Source organism: Lontra canadensis, unplaced genomic scaffold (assembly GCF_010015895.1).
Source record: "Lontra canadensis isolate GAN:19392208 unplaced genomic scaffold, GSC_riverotter_1.0 scaffold99, whole genome shotgun sequence".
Lineage (NCBI taxonomy): Eukaryota > Metazoa > Chordata > Mammalia > Carnivora > Mustelidae > Lontra > Lontra canadensis.
In genome coordinates this window covers 1,135,587-1,147,823 of record NW_022631093.1, presented here as the reverse complement: position 1 = coordinate 1,147,823, position 12,237 = coordinate 1,135,587, and the positions used below count along the sequence as shown (strand labels likewise).

Genomic DNA, 12,237 nt, shown 5'->3' with positions numbered 1-12,237 from the left:
AAAAGTATCTTGATTAATTTAGCTCTTCTAATTTAGATAATGTTGGATATTTATAAATTCTGTTCTCTACTTCTTAGGCTATTAAATTTTTCCTAAAACATTATTTTTAATAGTAATATTATGTTTATGAGTATAAGAAAGTACTCTCATGAAGCTTCTGCTTTTTGTCCCTTTAATGGACAACTTGTATGAATAAATGGACTCTGATTTTGTTGTAAGGATTAATTTGTGAAAGTTAAGCTACTGGATTAAGGATATAAAAAATTATTTTTATAGCTCTGCATAAGTATTGCTAGCTTTATCGTTTCAAGAAATTATCATTCACTTTTTTTGAACTTCATGAATGTTGGGAGCTCAAGGAGGGCAGGGCATGCTGCTCTGGATCTGCCCAGGGAACCAGAATTGGAGAAATTTTTTAACATACTTGAAACACTTTGTATAATAATTGCTACTGGAAGCTCTTCTAAAGTCTTTCTGAGGCAACTCTGTTATTAATGTAAACCAGTGGTCCAAGGTATTGATTTTTAAGAGCATTCCAATTGGAGAGTAATAACTCCTGAGACACAGCAAACAGATAAATGCTGAATGTTTTTGCCATTTTGTTTGATTTGTTACCTGTTGAGAAACTATGCTGAACTCAGCATTTGGCTTTCATAATACTAGAAAATGCAGTATTAAAATTAGAGAAGTGAAAAAAACATTTAGAGAAGTGATTTAAAGTTGGTCTCAAATATATTCTGGGATTCTAGAGATGGAGACCTTATTCTCAACAGTTTAATCTTTAAAATGAAATTTGTTTTTACAGTTATGTTTATATGTAGCTCTATTTTAATTACTGGGTAGACCTCATTTTTTGGAAGAAAATAATACACTTTACATTAGCTTTTACATTAGCTTTGCTTGGCAGCACACTTGACTGACTACAGGTAGAATATATTCTTTATTTGCCTGTATGTGAGTGAATGAATGCTTCCTACAACTGCGCAGTTTGGGGGAAAGTGGAAGCATGGTGTGCCTTTTTATTGTTCCTTCGGTTTCACTGTTTCTAATTATAGAAGCTTACATCACCTTAGTTGATGATGAAGGCTTCCCTTTCCTTTGCTTTTTCTTCCTCGATCACTCCCTAAGGAAGGATCATATTTCATAGTGCTTATGTGTCCTGCTGGTAGCTTTAGCAGGGTTTTCAGCAGCATGGTGCTGACCATTTAGTGGTCATAGCTGATAGTGTGTTGAAGCGCACTTTTTCTTAATAGGAGGAGAATGTTGATACTCTGGCTTCCTTTTTTCAGAAAGGCTGAGCGATAGATAGATAGAATGCACTTTGAAAGGAGGAATTCCTGAGGGGCACCAGTAATTAGAATTAATCGTGTCTGATAACTTAATGAGGATTCATTTCAAATATTAAAGTTAAGCAAGGGGTGAGGAAGAGGTGGAAAAGCTTGCTATGATCCTTTACAAGGGCTTGGATGTTACCTCTCTGACATTATGGTAATGGGTCATTCATTCTTCAAAAGGATTAAAGTGTTTTTACTATATAAATCAGCACACTTAATTTATATTTTGAAGACCAAATGCTTACAACTAAAATAGAGAAACGAGGGGCCTGTTTATTTTGTGGTAGTACATAATTTTTCTTTGTTCTTTACCTGCTTTTGAATTTGGTTTCTCCCAAGTTGTAATTACAGTTTTCACTGTGCAGATGGGGAATAAACAATATGACCTTGCCTGAGATTACTATAAATCTGGTTTTTGTTATTGTCAGTTGTTTGTTTTTATAATGTCAAGAATGTATATTCTCTGATAACTTTATAGTTGATGACCGCCCCCCCTTTTCAGTGTTGTTTACTAAGTAAGAAACATATGTATAGTTTAGTAACTGTCAGAACCTCATTTTTGGCTTTCCATGCAATATTTCTGATGTTTTCATTTGTATTTTTGTTTAGAGGTAGTATATACAGTCAACATATTTTAATTATTAACTACATAGCATTTACATTTTTATAAATATATTTGTAATGGTTTGAAGCTTTGCAAAACCAAGGTATGTCGATTGCTTTCTTTTATGGTGGTGCGGCAGACCCTTCTGAAGCCAAAGATTTCATCTCATGTGGCTTAACATCATGACGTTTCATATGCAGGGGAAATGTATTCTTAAATGGCTATTCTGTGGTGATGGTTCCTAGATAATGTGTAGATCAGGGCACTCTCCCTTGCTGCGATTACTTCATTTGAATTGGTAAGATGAGATCACAATAAAATTCTAAAAATGATGGAAGTGAAAAAGTGTTTATTCACCTAATCGTATTTTTAGTTACTTGACAAATTACTGACTGTTGTCTTCAAAAGATGTTTATTTCTTTCTTCATTAATTAGGAGGTTATGTCATTTTTTTCCTGAAGAAATCATGTGGTATAGCATATCCTCAGAATGCTGGTGGATTCATAAGCTGAATATAGGACTTGGCCTGTGTATTTCTTTGGTATTGTTGCACAGGGGGATTCTGCATGCTCTGTTTACCATACAGTTCCCCAGGATGGCGGATACTATGAGGTGATTGGTAGAACAAGGAAAAGGATGATGTCATCTTCACTTACAGGCCACGCTATAGGAAAAGAGAGTTGTTCCTTTGCTGAGTTGTTTACTACAGTAGTTTCTAACATATGGCATCTAGTCGATTGCATTTCATACACAGAGCAGCAGTTTCTTAAAGCAGCTAAGAGATGGCTGTCTCTTGCTCAGCTTGAGGTCCTTCTTTGTGTGCTCTCAGCATGATTTATTGTAAAAAGGGGGTGGTGGAAATGACCATTATGATCTTGTTTTTGGTTATAATTTAATCCTGTTGGTACCATACATGAATGTAATTGTTATCTGTCAATGAGACTGAACTACTCTTGAGTCATGTTACTAATGTTTATGTATAAAAGGCTTGGCTTAGAAATTTATCTTTAGTAATTGTTGGGCCTCATTTACATAAAGTGCCTGCTATCATTTTTCTGTTTCAAAATATGAATGCTCAAAATTAGATTTTAGTTAATTTATTCTTGAATGCTTAACATAGTGTTAAAACTCCAGTGCATTATAGTTTATTATAAATAATTAAGTTGAGGGGCGCCAGTGGGTTAAAGCCTCTGCCTTCGGCTCAGGTCATGATCCCAGGGTCCTGGGATTGAGCCCCACATTGGGCTCTCTGCTCCACGGGGAGCCTGCTTCCTCCTCTCTCTCTGACTGCCTCTCTGCCTACTTGTGATCTCCGTCTGGCAAATAAATAATTAAAAAAATAATAATTGAGAAAATATATTGGTGCTTGAAAATCAACCTGTGTATGTTTACCATGTTTTATGTTTAGAAAGCTAGTCATGCTTATTTGTATTTTTGAGATTTAATTTTACATTTAAATGCAAATTTTTTGTTTGTATTCTTTGGAAACTTTCACCAGAAATATGATTCTTAAGTTTTATGGAAATCTAAGTATATAAGTGATCACATAGTTTGAAAGCATGGCTTACTTTTGTTCAGAACAGTATTTAGCTTTACTACAGTTAATTATACTTTTATAAGTAACAGCACAGTTCAGATTGGCAGGTTAGTATTGTTCAGAAAGTGAGTCATATTTTGCCCAGAGGTATTAAAGAACTCTTTTTTTTTTTTTTTTTTTTTTTTTTTTTTTTTTGTGGTGGGGCTAATGACATGATGTTTCTTTGACAGTGGAGTCCTTTGTAATAACACCCATCTTTCAGGTAATAATTTCTCTTCCTAAGTTGCACATCTCTTGCCCTCAAAATTAGTGTTAGGTGAATAAAACAAAATAATTGTATTACTCTGCTTTGTTCATTGATTATAACTCATAATTTTGCTGTCTGGGGATGTACTAAGCATTTTATCATTGGAAACTATGTCATTTTTTGGCCATTGGGAGGCACCATTACAAACTTAAGTGCAAACTATAGGAGTATCTGCAGTAGGTTCCTTGTGGCAGAAGTGTGAAGAGTAAGGGTGGAAGCTAGAGGAATTGTTTTTAGATCGGATAGGGTGTGGCAAAATTTAATTTTTTTCTGGAATTTTTATAGAAAAATGTTTACTTTTTAGTCCAAGTGCTAGTTTTTAAACAGGTATAATAATTTTCTTCTCTGATTCCTTTTGAGTTTTACTGGCATCCTGTGTCTTTCTAGGAATTGAGTGCCGGGCTGCAGGAAAGTACCGTATTGCATGGGTTATTCTTCCTCAGAGGAGTTGGTATAGGCTGCAACTCGGCTGTTCTGCCTAGTGATGTTTTTCAGCTTTTCTTTGCAAAATGAAATTCTATTGTTTCCATTTAAATATATACATAAAAATCTTAGTACTTAGTACTTTGATATTTTTAATGTTAAGAGTATCCTAAAGGTTATATCTTTTAGAACAGTTACTTGATAAATAAGTTTTGCAAGCAGAAACCCCTGATTTAGTAATGTAACAAACACTTATGTGACATCTGAGGGGAAGGCTGCCTTACATATTTGTAATGCAAGTATTTTACCAGTGCTAATTATTTTCCCTTGGGAGGACAATACTGTGTTAAATTTGAATAATAATAGGAAATCTAGCTTTCCAAATAAAGCTCTGTATCAATGCACAGAATTAAAAATCAAGATGGATTTTTAAAAGTGAAACAGAGAGGTGTTTTAAGCCAATTTTTTTCTTGTAGAATTTAGCTTGCTGACACGTCTCATGGAAGGGTGTGTGTGTGTGTGTGTGTGTATTTTCAGTAAATTGCTTTTTGGGCTACATCTGCAGATACAGTAGCCAATTGATCTAATGCAGTTTCTGAAGGCTTTCTATACAGGTGATGTCATCCTTTTAGCTCTATTCTCCTCCCACTCTCTTTCCTTCTTATTAGATATTTCATCTTACTGCAGAGCATGGAATCAATAGAAGCGTCTCCTTAGGGAGCTGCTGTGAAACAGGCAAGGACAGTAGGAATTAAGACAGTAACATATAGTCTTGTTTTAGCAGAAGATGTAGTGCTTTTGTGTCATCATATATAAATTTTCAACCAGAAAAGCCAGACTTAGATCAACATTACTGTCTTACTGATGCATTAGAACAAGAAGCAGTACTGCAGAGCTGTAAATAGTGCATGTGAAAAAGAGAAAATTTCAATTTTGGATATTTTCAGGCGTTCTCCAGGACAGACCTGTTAGAGCATATATATATCTTCTAACTACCATTTGCTTGCTCATCGGTTGATTTTTTTTTTTTTTTTTAACCTTTGGTTATTAAGAAGATAAAGAAGAAACTTTCATTTTAAGGATACAGTGTTCTGGTTTGCTTCCGATGCAAAAGAAATAACTGCAGTGCTTGCTCTACAGAACGAAATAAGTTGAAGAAAAGACAAAGCTGTATTACAGAAAGGAAGGGTTTCTCAGAATCCAGGAACACAGATTTGGTGCATGTTGCCTTATTTACTTTGATTGATACTGTATTAACTGTATGTTACTACTGTGCATGTCTGTGCCAGGAGCCTGAAGAAGCATGTGTATGTCTGTATGTACTGAGCCAGAAATGTAAACATCTTGATTTACTGTGATTTGTTTGTTAAAAATGAACATTGTGATGAAAACTGTTGCAGTTATTTAGAACAATACTCTGAGCTACTGAAAGCTCCTGATTTCAGTTTGAAAGGGATTTGGAGAAGCTGCCTTTATATAACACTGCAAATGGCGTATGATTTGTAAAAAGAAACTTAACAGAATTTTGTCAACATACTCATCCGTGTGGCTCTGGTTTGAAAAGGAAACTACCCTTTCCAGCCCAGGAAATGGCTTTTCTTGTTCGCTGTTATGCCAATTGTCTTCAGCCATGGGCCTCCAAAGTAAGTAATGTTTATTATTTTCTTGGAGATGGATATAGTCTAGTTATTAAATTTAAATTCTGTTACTTTGAATTGTAAATGAGCTTTATTGTGCTCTTACATTTCCTAAACTTTAAGTATTACAAAGCATTATCTAAAAAAGCTCAATCTCATGGCCATTTTGTTTTTCAATTTAAAGGAATCTCTAAAGTATTCTAATGTATCTCTAAGAGGATTTGAAAAAATACCTTCGTAATAATCTATAGACTTAAAATGTAATGCATTTGAGGTATACTGTCTTCAGACTGAACCATTTGGTTATAGCTATTTCTGTACTTGGCTGTGAGTATGCTCTTTAACCTGATTGTATTGTATAGCTTCCTTAAATGGTCGATGCATTTAGCAGTGTTAGTCTAATCTCTATATTTATATGTTTTTATATTACACAAAAATTTTAGGAAAACAGGGTAATAACTTCTCAGTGAAGTAATATGAAGGACATACTTAGTATGAAAAGTCTATGAAAAAATTTTTATGTTCTTAAGCATTTTAAAAATAGTCGTAAGTGAATCATTAGTAGCTTGAGATGTTAAGATAGCTTCTGTTATATTTGTCACTTTTTAAAAAGCAAACATTAACTCACAGAAAAGCAAAATGCTACACAACAGGACATGCTAGGTTTTAGGAAAATATGCAATGTAATTTTAATATATTATATTGTTAATAGTGGTTGTTTATAGAGATCTGAAATTTGATGCCACTCAAGTTATCTTTCCTAGTATGTAAATTTCAAAAACAAACCCAGAGAAGTGTGAATTTTTAGTTTTGTTTTATGAAACTATATGTTTTAGTAAGCACTTTACTTGTAACATTGGCTGTGTCAGGATTTTTTATGGTTCTGTTGAATAGAGACAGGCACAATAGAGGCATTTCCTAAGATGAAATCATGTCTTTGTTCAAAGGTTGTCCTACTGATGGTGACTGGTGACTAAGGGAGAAATACTGTTGATAGCGTCACTGCTATTTTCTTAAACGCAGCTTCTGGAAAGACATTTAAATTCACAGTCTATTTGGCAAACAACTGATTGAAATGTAAAAAGATGGAGGGAAACATAGGTATAGGTATGTGCTTCATTTGTACTATCTGGTAAGGCATGGGTGGCCTCCATAGTACAAATGCCACCTGTGGGGCTTTGCTAATGCTTGATAGTGACACTACTAAGATTTAAAACCTGTGGAAGGAAAATGGATGAGACCAAGTGAAAAAGCTTTAAAGAAAATCAAGAATGAGATATAGGTGTTGTTGTTTAGAATCCCAACAAAAACATAGTCTTTGGTGGTATTGGTAACCAGCTTTTGATTTAAAGTTTAACAAGTATAGAAGAGCCAAGGGGATTTTAAAAATCAGATTCTAAGGGTTGATTAAACGCTAGCAAATACTATCTGAGCAGGATTCTGTGATTGGTACTTGACTATGTAAATTAGTATTAGGGAAAAGAGTATGACTTCTTTCCACCCCTCCCCCATCTCTCATGTTACTACTGTTGGAATTTTAACTCTGGATTGTGATTGCAAACGCATTAAACCTGTGGTTAATTTTTTTAAACTTGGTTCTCTCGGTTTCCCTATACATCCTACTGGTTTTATTTATTCATGTGTTTTGCCCACTCTACTACTTGGCTTTCTTTACTTCTGAATTTATTTTCTTGACAGAATAAATAGTTCTAGAAGCCAGATAAGGGAGTGGGGGGAGGAGATGGATTTTATTTAGGTCCTGGTATGTTCAAAATGCTTTATTTCATATTTACTTTTAAAATAATTGTTTAGTTGTATATAAAATAATAAATCTAAAGTTTTTTTTTTCCCTTTAGCACTTTGAAAAAGTTAATGTGTCATCTCTCACATCTATTGTTGGTGATGAGAAGTGTGGGCTCCTTATAATCCTCAGTCCTTTGTTAAGTAATCTCTTTTTCTTGTCAGTGGTTAGTTTTGTTTTGTTTGGATTTTTCTTTTTATCCTTGATGCCATGAGGTTTTATTATGGATTATCTAATTTTTTGTCTTGTTTTCTTGGGACTTGCAAGCTCTTCTCAAGATTCTCAATGGGAATCTTTATTCCCATTGGTCTTCAGTTATGGGAAATTGATTGTTTGAAAACTGCAGCTCTTAGTGTTGTAGATGTTGGAACTCTGGATCTGTCCATATTATCTCTAAACACTTGTTTCAGACTTTATTTTCACTCTATGCATTTCCAGTTTGATCTTCTAACTCACTGATTCTCCATTTGTTACCATTTGCTGTTCTGCTCTTCATCTTTTAAATTTCTAAATGTAATCGTTGTATTAATTGATTTGGGAGAGACATTAGGGTTCAAAGCTGATGGCCAAGAAAGAATTCTTGAGACATCTTTGTTGCAAAAAGTGGTTTTATTAAGGCACAGGGACAGGACCCGTGGGCAGAAAGAGCTTCACTGGAGTCATGAAGAGTGACCCATTGTATAGCTCCAAGTTTCGAGGGGGTTTGGGAAAGCATAAGTCACTAAAGACTTTTGGAAGCAAGGTTTCCAGGAGGTTGAGGGGGCTAGCTGTTGTTGGGAAAAGGTCACTTATTACTATCTAATAAAACATTAATCATGAGACCCTTCAGATGTATATTGATGGGCCATATACTTGTGGGGAGAGGGGTGATTGCCACACGTGTCTGGGTGGGGTTTAGAGATAAAGGAAATTTCTAAAGAATTTTATATGTTAAAGTAGATTTCTAGGGTGGGGGTGGTGTTTAGGATTGCCTTTTGCCCTTAGCAAACTGTCAACATCCAGGCAGTTAAGTCCCTAGAGGAATGTCATTCTGCCTGTTTCAAGGACTTGTCAGTGGGCTGTAGGTAGTAAGGAAATTTAATAATTTCTCTTATGCCTTTGTTTCCCACACCACTAATCATTTCGGAAATCTCAAGTGATGGTTTTTAACAGCCACCCTTGTTTAATAACTTGTTTTCATTTCATGAATGGCAATCGTTTCCCTTATTGTCTGCCTAGCTCTTTCTTCATGTTTAAAGTCTTCTCTTAGTTGAGTGTGTTTGCGTATTTTTTCAGGAGGTTGATACTCCTCGAGTGATTGAGAACTCACCTTCCTGGTCTGTTCAAGTTGTTTACCCAAAGTGACTTATTTACTGGGTGGAAGAGATATCACCACTTTGGCTTCTCTTTGCCTTCTTTTAGGTGCTTCTATGGTCACTAGTCAAGGCAGTGAGTCCATTTTCATTTTTACACACAGCTAAATCTGCAGGTCATTTTCTGACCCTTACTTTACCTGTCTGTGGTGTTTGACACAGTTGTCAAACCTTATGTCATACCTTCTAGGCAGACTTTATTCAGACTAAAAGTCAGAGTCTTAGCTGTGATTTACTAGACACTGTGGGACTCTTCTCCCATTATCTCCTGCTACACTCCTCATTCAGTGCAGTGACTGGTTTCCTGCACTCTTAAACTGAGTTCCTCTTTTCTCAACAAGTCTGTGTGCACTTTTAATAAACCTACTGTTAAGTGCAAGTATTGATTGAAAGCTGCTCTTTGGTTTTAAAAATGTTAGAGTGAGGAGATACACATGTCAGTGTCTCTCCAACCCTCATCTTCTAGTAAAACTAATGAACTAAGAATGTATGCTTCCCTTGTAGTTCCATTTGCCTCACGCAAAGTACTAGTGTAATATACCCAAGGCTACTGTGGTCATATACAACTATTTCCTTTAGGACTTCCGAGACAGATTGTCTTCATAAAACAGTCTCCAAAGGGTGTTTTTGAGCCTCAGAATATCTTTTCTTTTTTCTTTTTAATTTATTTATTTGACAGAGAGAGTGAGTGAGCACAAGCAGGGGGAGCAGGAGAGAGAGAAGCAGGCTCCCCATTGATCAGGGAACCCGATACGGAGCTCAGTCCTAAGACCCAAAGTCTTGGCTCCACTTTATATATTAAGTATATTAGTACTTAACATGTTCTCGTAAAGCATTCTAATAAATGTTTTCCCCATACAAAAATGAAACATTTTAGCTGGATATTGTAGATCATGCCAAAACACCTTTTGGGCTACCAGCCTTGATATTTCTCTTTCACTAAAGAGTACTGCTCCTGATTGCCTGATATATATTCCTTCAAATCTCTTCTCCCAAGCTTAGATGAGTATATATATACAGAAAACATGTAATGATGTTTTTATGCTTTAAAAAAAATGAGTCTTATATTTATCACGAACGTTACTTCTTTTAGTCAGTACAGTTAGGAGACCTATTCAGGTTTGATTTATACAGGTTTGCTTCATACCTTCAACTGTTGCACAGTATTCCATAATAGGCTGTAACAACTTAGCCATTCTTGTGATTATTTTTCTTTAATTCAAACTATTACACTTTGTTTATAATGAATGTTCTTACATATCCCTCCTTGCACACCTGTATGCTTTTTTGGGATAGATACCCAAAGAGGAACTGTTGAGTCATAGGTTTATGAATTTAAGTAATTTAAGTAATAAATCTTAATGTTTGCTCTTCAAAGTGGCTACTCCCCAAATCACTCTCCAGAGTGGCTTACCAATTCATAACTTAGTAATTTATGAGAATATTGTTTTCCTCCATAGCCTTGCCCATATTTTGTGTTATCAAGCTTTCTCTTTGCCAATCCCATGAACAGTTTTTGTTTACATTTTTATTTCCCTGGTTGCTGGCAAGATTTAGTAATCTCTTCCAGCAGCTCTCTTCTCTTGCTGCTGTGATTTAAGTGGCCCTGTATGGAGATGGCAGAGCCAAAATACCAAAGTAGTATCTGAGTTTGCATTTAAAGAAGTTGCCCCAGAGTATTGCCTGGACCTGCAGAGAACTTTGAGTCAGAAAAATAGACACTTTGTTGGCTTAAGTCTGCCTGAGACATACAGCAGGTCTTATGTCATTGCTCTTCCCAGAAACTTGTAGTAGCTCTCTGTTACCTATAGGATTCAAAATCACAATACTTTGCTTGACATTGAAGATTATGTTCTACCTCTAGCCTCTTAATACATCTCTTTCCCTTCAAAAGACTGTGTACTTTTTCGTAATCTGTGTCTGTATTCAAGCTGTTAGCCAAGGAACCTTTCCACCCCACAAACTGAACTTTGACACTGGTCCTCATGGACATATGAGCTCCAGCAGAGCTCAGAAGTTTGGGTATAGGAAATGGATAAAGTAACTGTGGAAAATAGGAATGTTTGCCAGACCTGGTAGGCTAGAAGGATGATGCGGTAAGTGAATTGACATTGCTCATTAAAGATAAGCTAATAACTCCCTACTGGGGGTAGAAAGAAAAGGAAAAGGGGCAGATAAGCTGAGAGACCGCAGACAAGGTTTAAGAAATCGAGGATTCCGGGGCGCTTGGGTAGCTCAGTGGGTTAAAACCTCTGCCTTCGGCTCAGGTCATGATCCCAGGGTCCTGGGATGGAGCCCCGCATGGGGCTCTCTGCTCAGCAGGGAGCCTGATTCCCTCTCTCTCTGTCTCTGCCTGCCTCTCTCCTACTTGTGACCTCTGTCTGTCAAATAAATAAATAAATAAATAAATCTATCTTAAAAAAAAAAAAATCCAGGATTCCTATTGGAGGAAAACTTTCTCCTTTCTGCCTCTTTTGTTATAAAGAAAAGGAGCTGTTGGGTGTTAGGAACTCAAAACTTAGTATCAGGAAACAACTAAGTAGGAAAGAGCAGTTGATTTATAGTCAGGCTGCCTGGATTTTTAAATGAAGCTTCCCTGCTTCCTAGCTATGTGACCTCGGGAAACTTGTATAACTCCTCTGGGCTTTGGTTTCCTAATGTGAAAATTGGGTATAATAATAACACCTACCTTGGCTGGTTGTTTGATGATTAAATGAGATAATCTATGTAAAAAAGTATGTAGAAGGATATATTTGCTAGCTTACATATTTGGTACATGTGGTGAGTACTCAAACAATAGCTGTAGTTGCTATCATTATTATTCTCATCACATGAAGAGGTTGAAGGGATTCCTATATGTTGATCTAAGTTTCCTTCATGAGGGAGAAAGGAGATACTGTATACTTTTTTTTTTTTTTAAAGATTTTATTTATTTATTTGACAGAGATCACAAGTAGGCATTGAGGCAGGCAGAGAGGCGGGGGAGGGGGGAAGCAGGCTCCCTGCCCAGCAGAGAGCCTGATGCAAGGCTCAATCCCAGGGCCCTGGAATCATGACCTGAGCCGAAGGCAGAGGCTTTAACCCACTGAGCCACCCAGGTGCCCTGATACTGTATACTTCTGAATCTCTGTCTGCTCTTCACTGTTAGACTGCGAGGACCCATCTGGTTTTATCTTTGTTACCATCAGAGTTTCTGGTACAAAGCAGAGTGTAGCAGAGAGTATTAGAATCAGATAGTTCTG

At 36.1% G+C, this 12,237-nt stretch overlaps 1 protein-coding gene across 9 annotated transcripts in view; it reads left to right on the top strand.

Annotated features, from left to right (window-relative positions):
• Positions 1-12,237, top strand: part of RAPGEF6 (Rap guanine nucleotide exchange factor 6) — a 187,933-nt gene that overhangs the window by 77,057 nt on the left and 98,639 nt on the right. Inside the window, exon 1 of one of the 9 annotated variants that reach the window (XM_032837633.1) lies at positions 5,273-5,848. The exons of the other annotated variants lie outside the window; for them this stretch is intronic. Within the exon in view, the coding sequence (XP_032693524.1) occupies positions 5,795-5,848 (54 nt within the window). The 5' untranslated portion in view covers positions 5,273-5,794. Of the gene's footprint in view, positions 1-5,272; positions 5,849-12,237 lie in introns of those variants that run through there. 9 annotated transcript variants of the gene reach the window in all.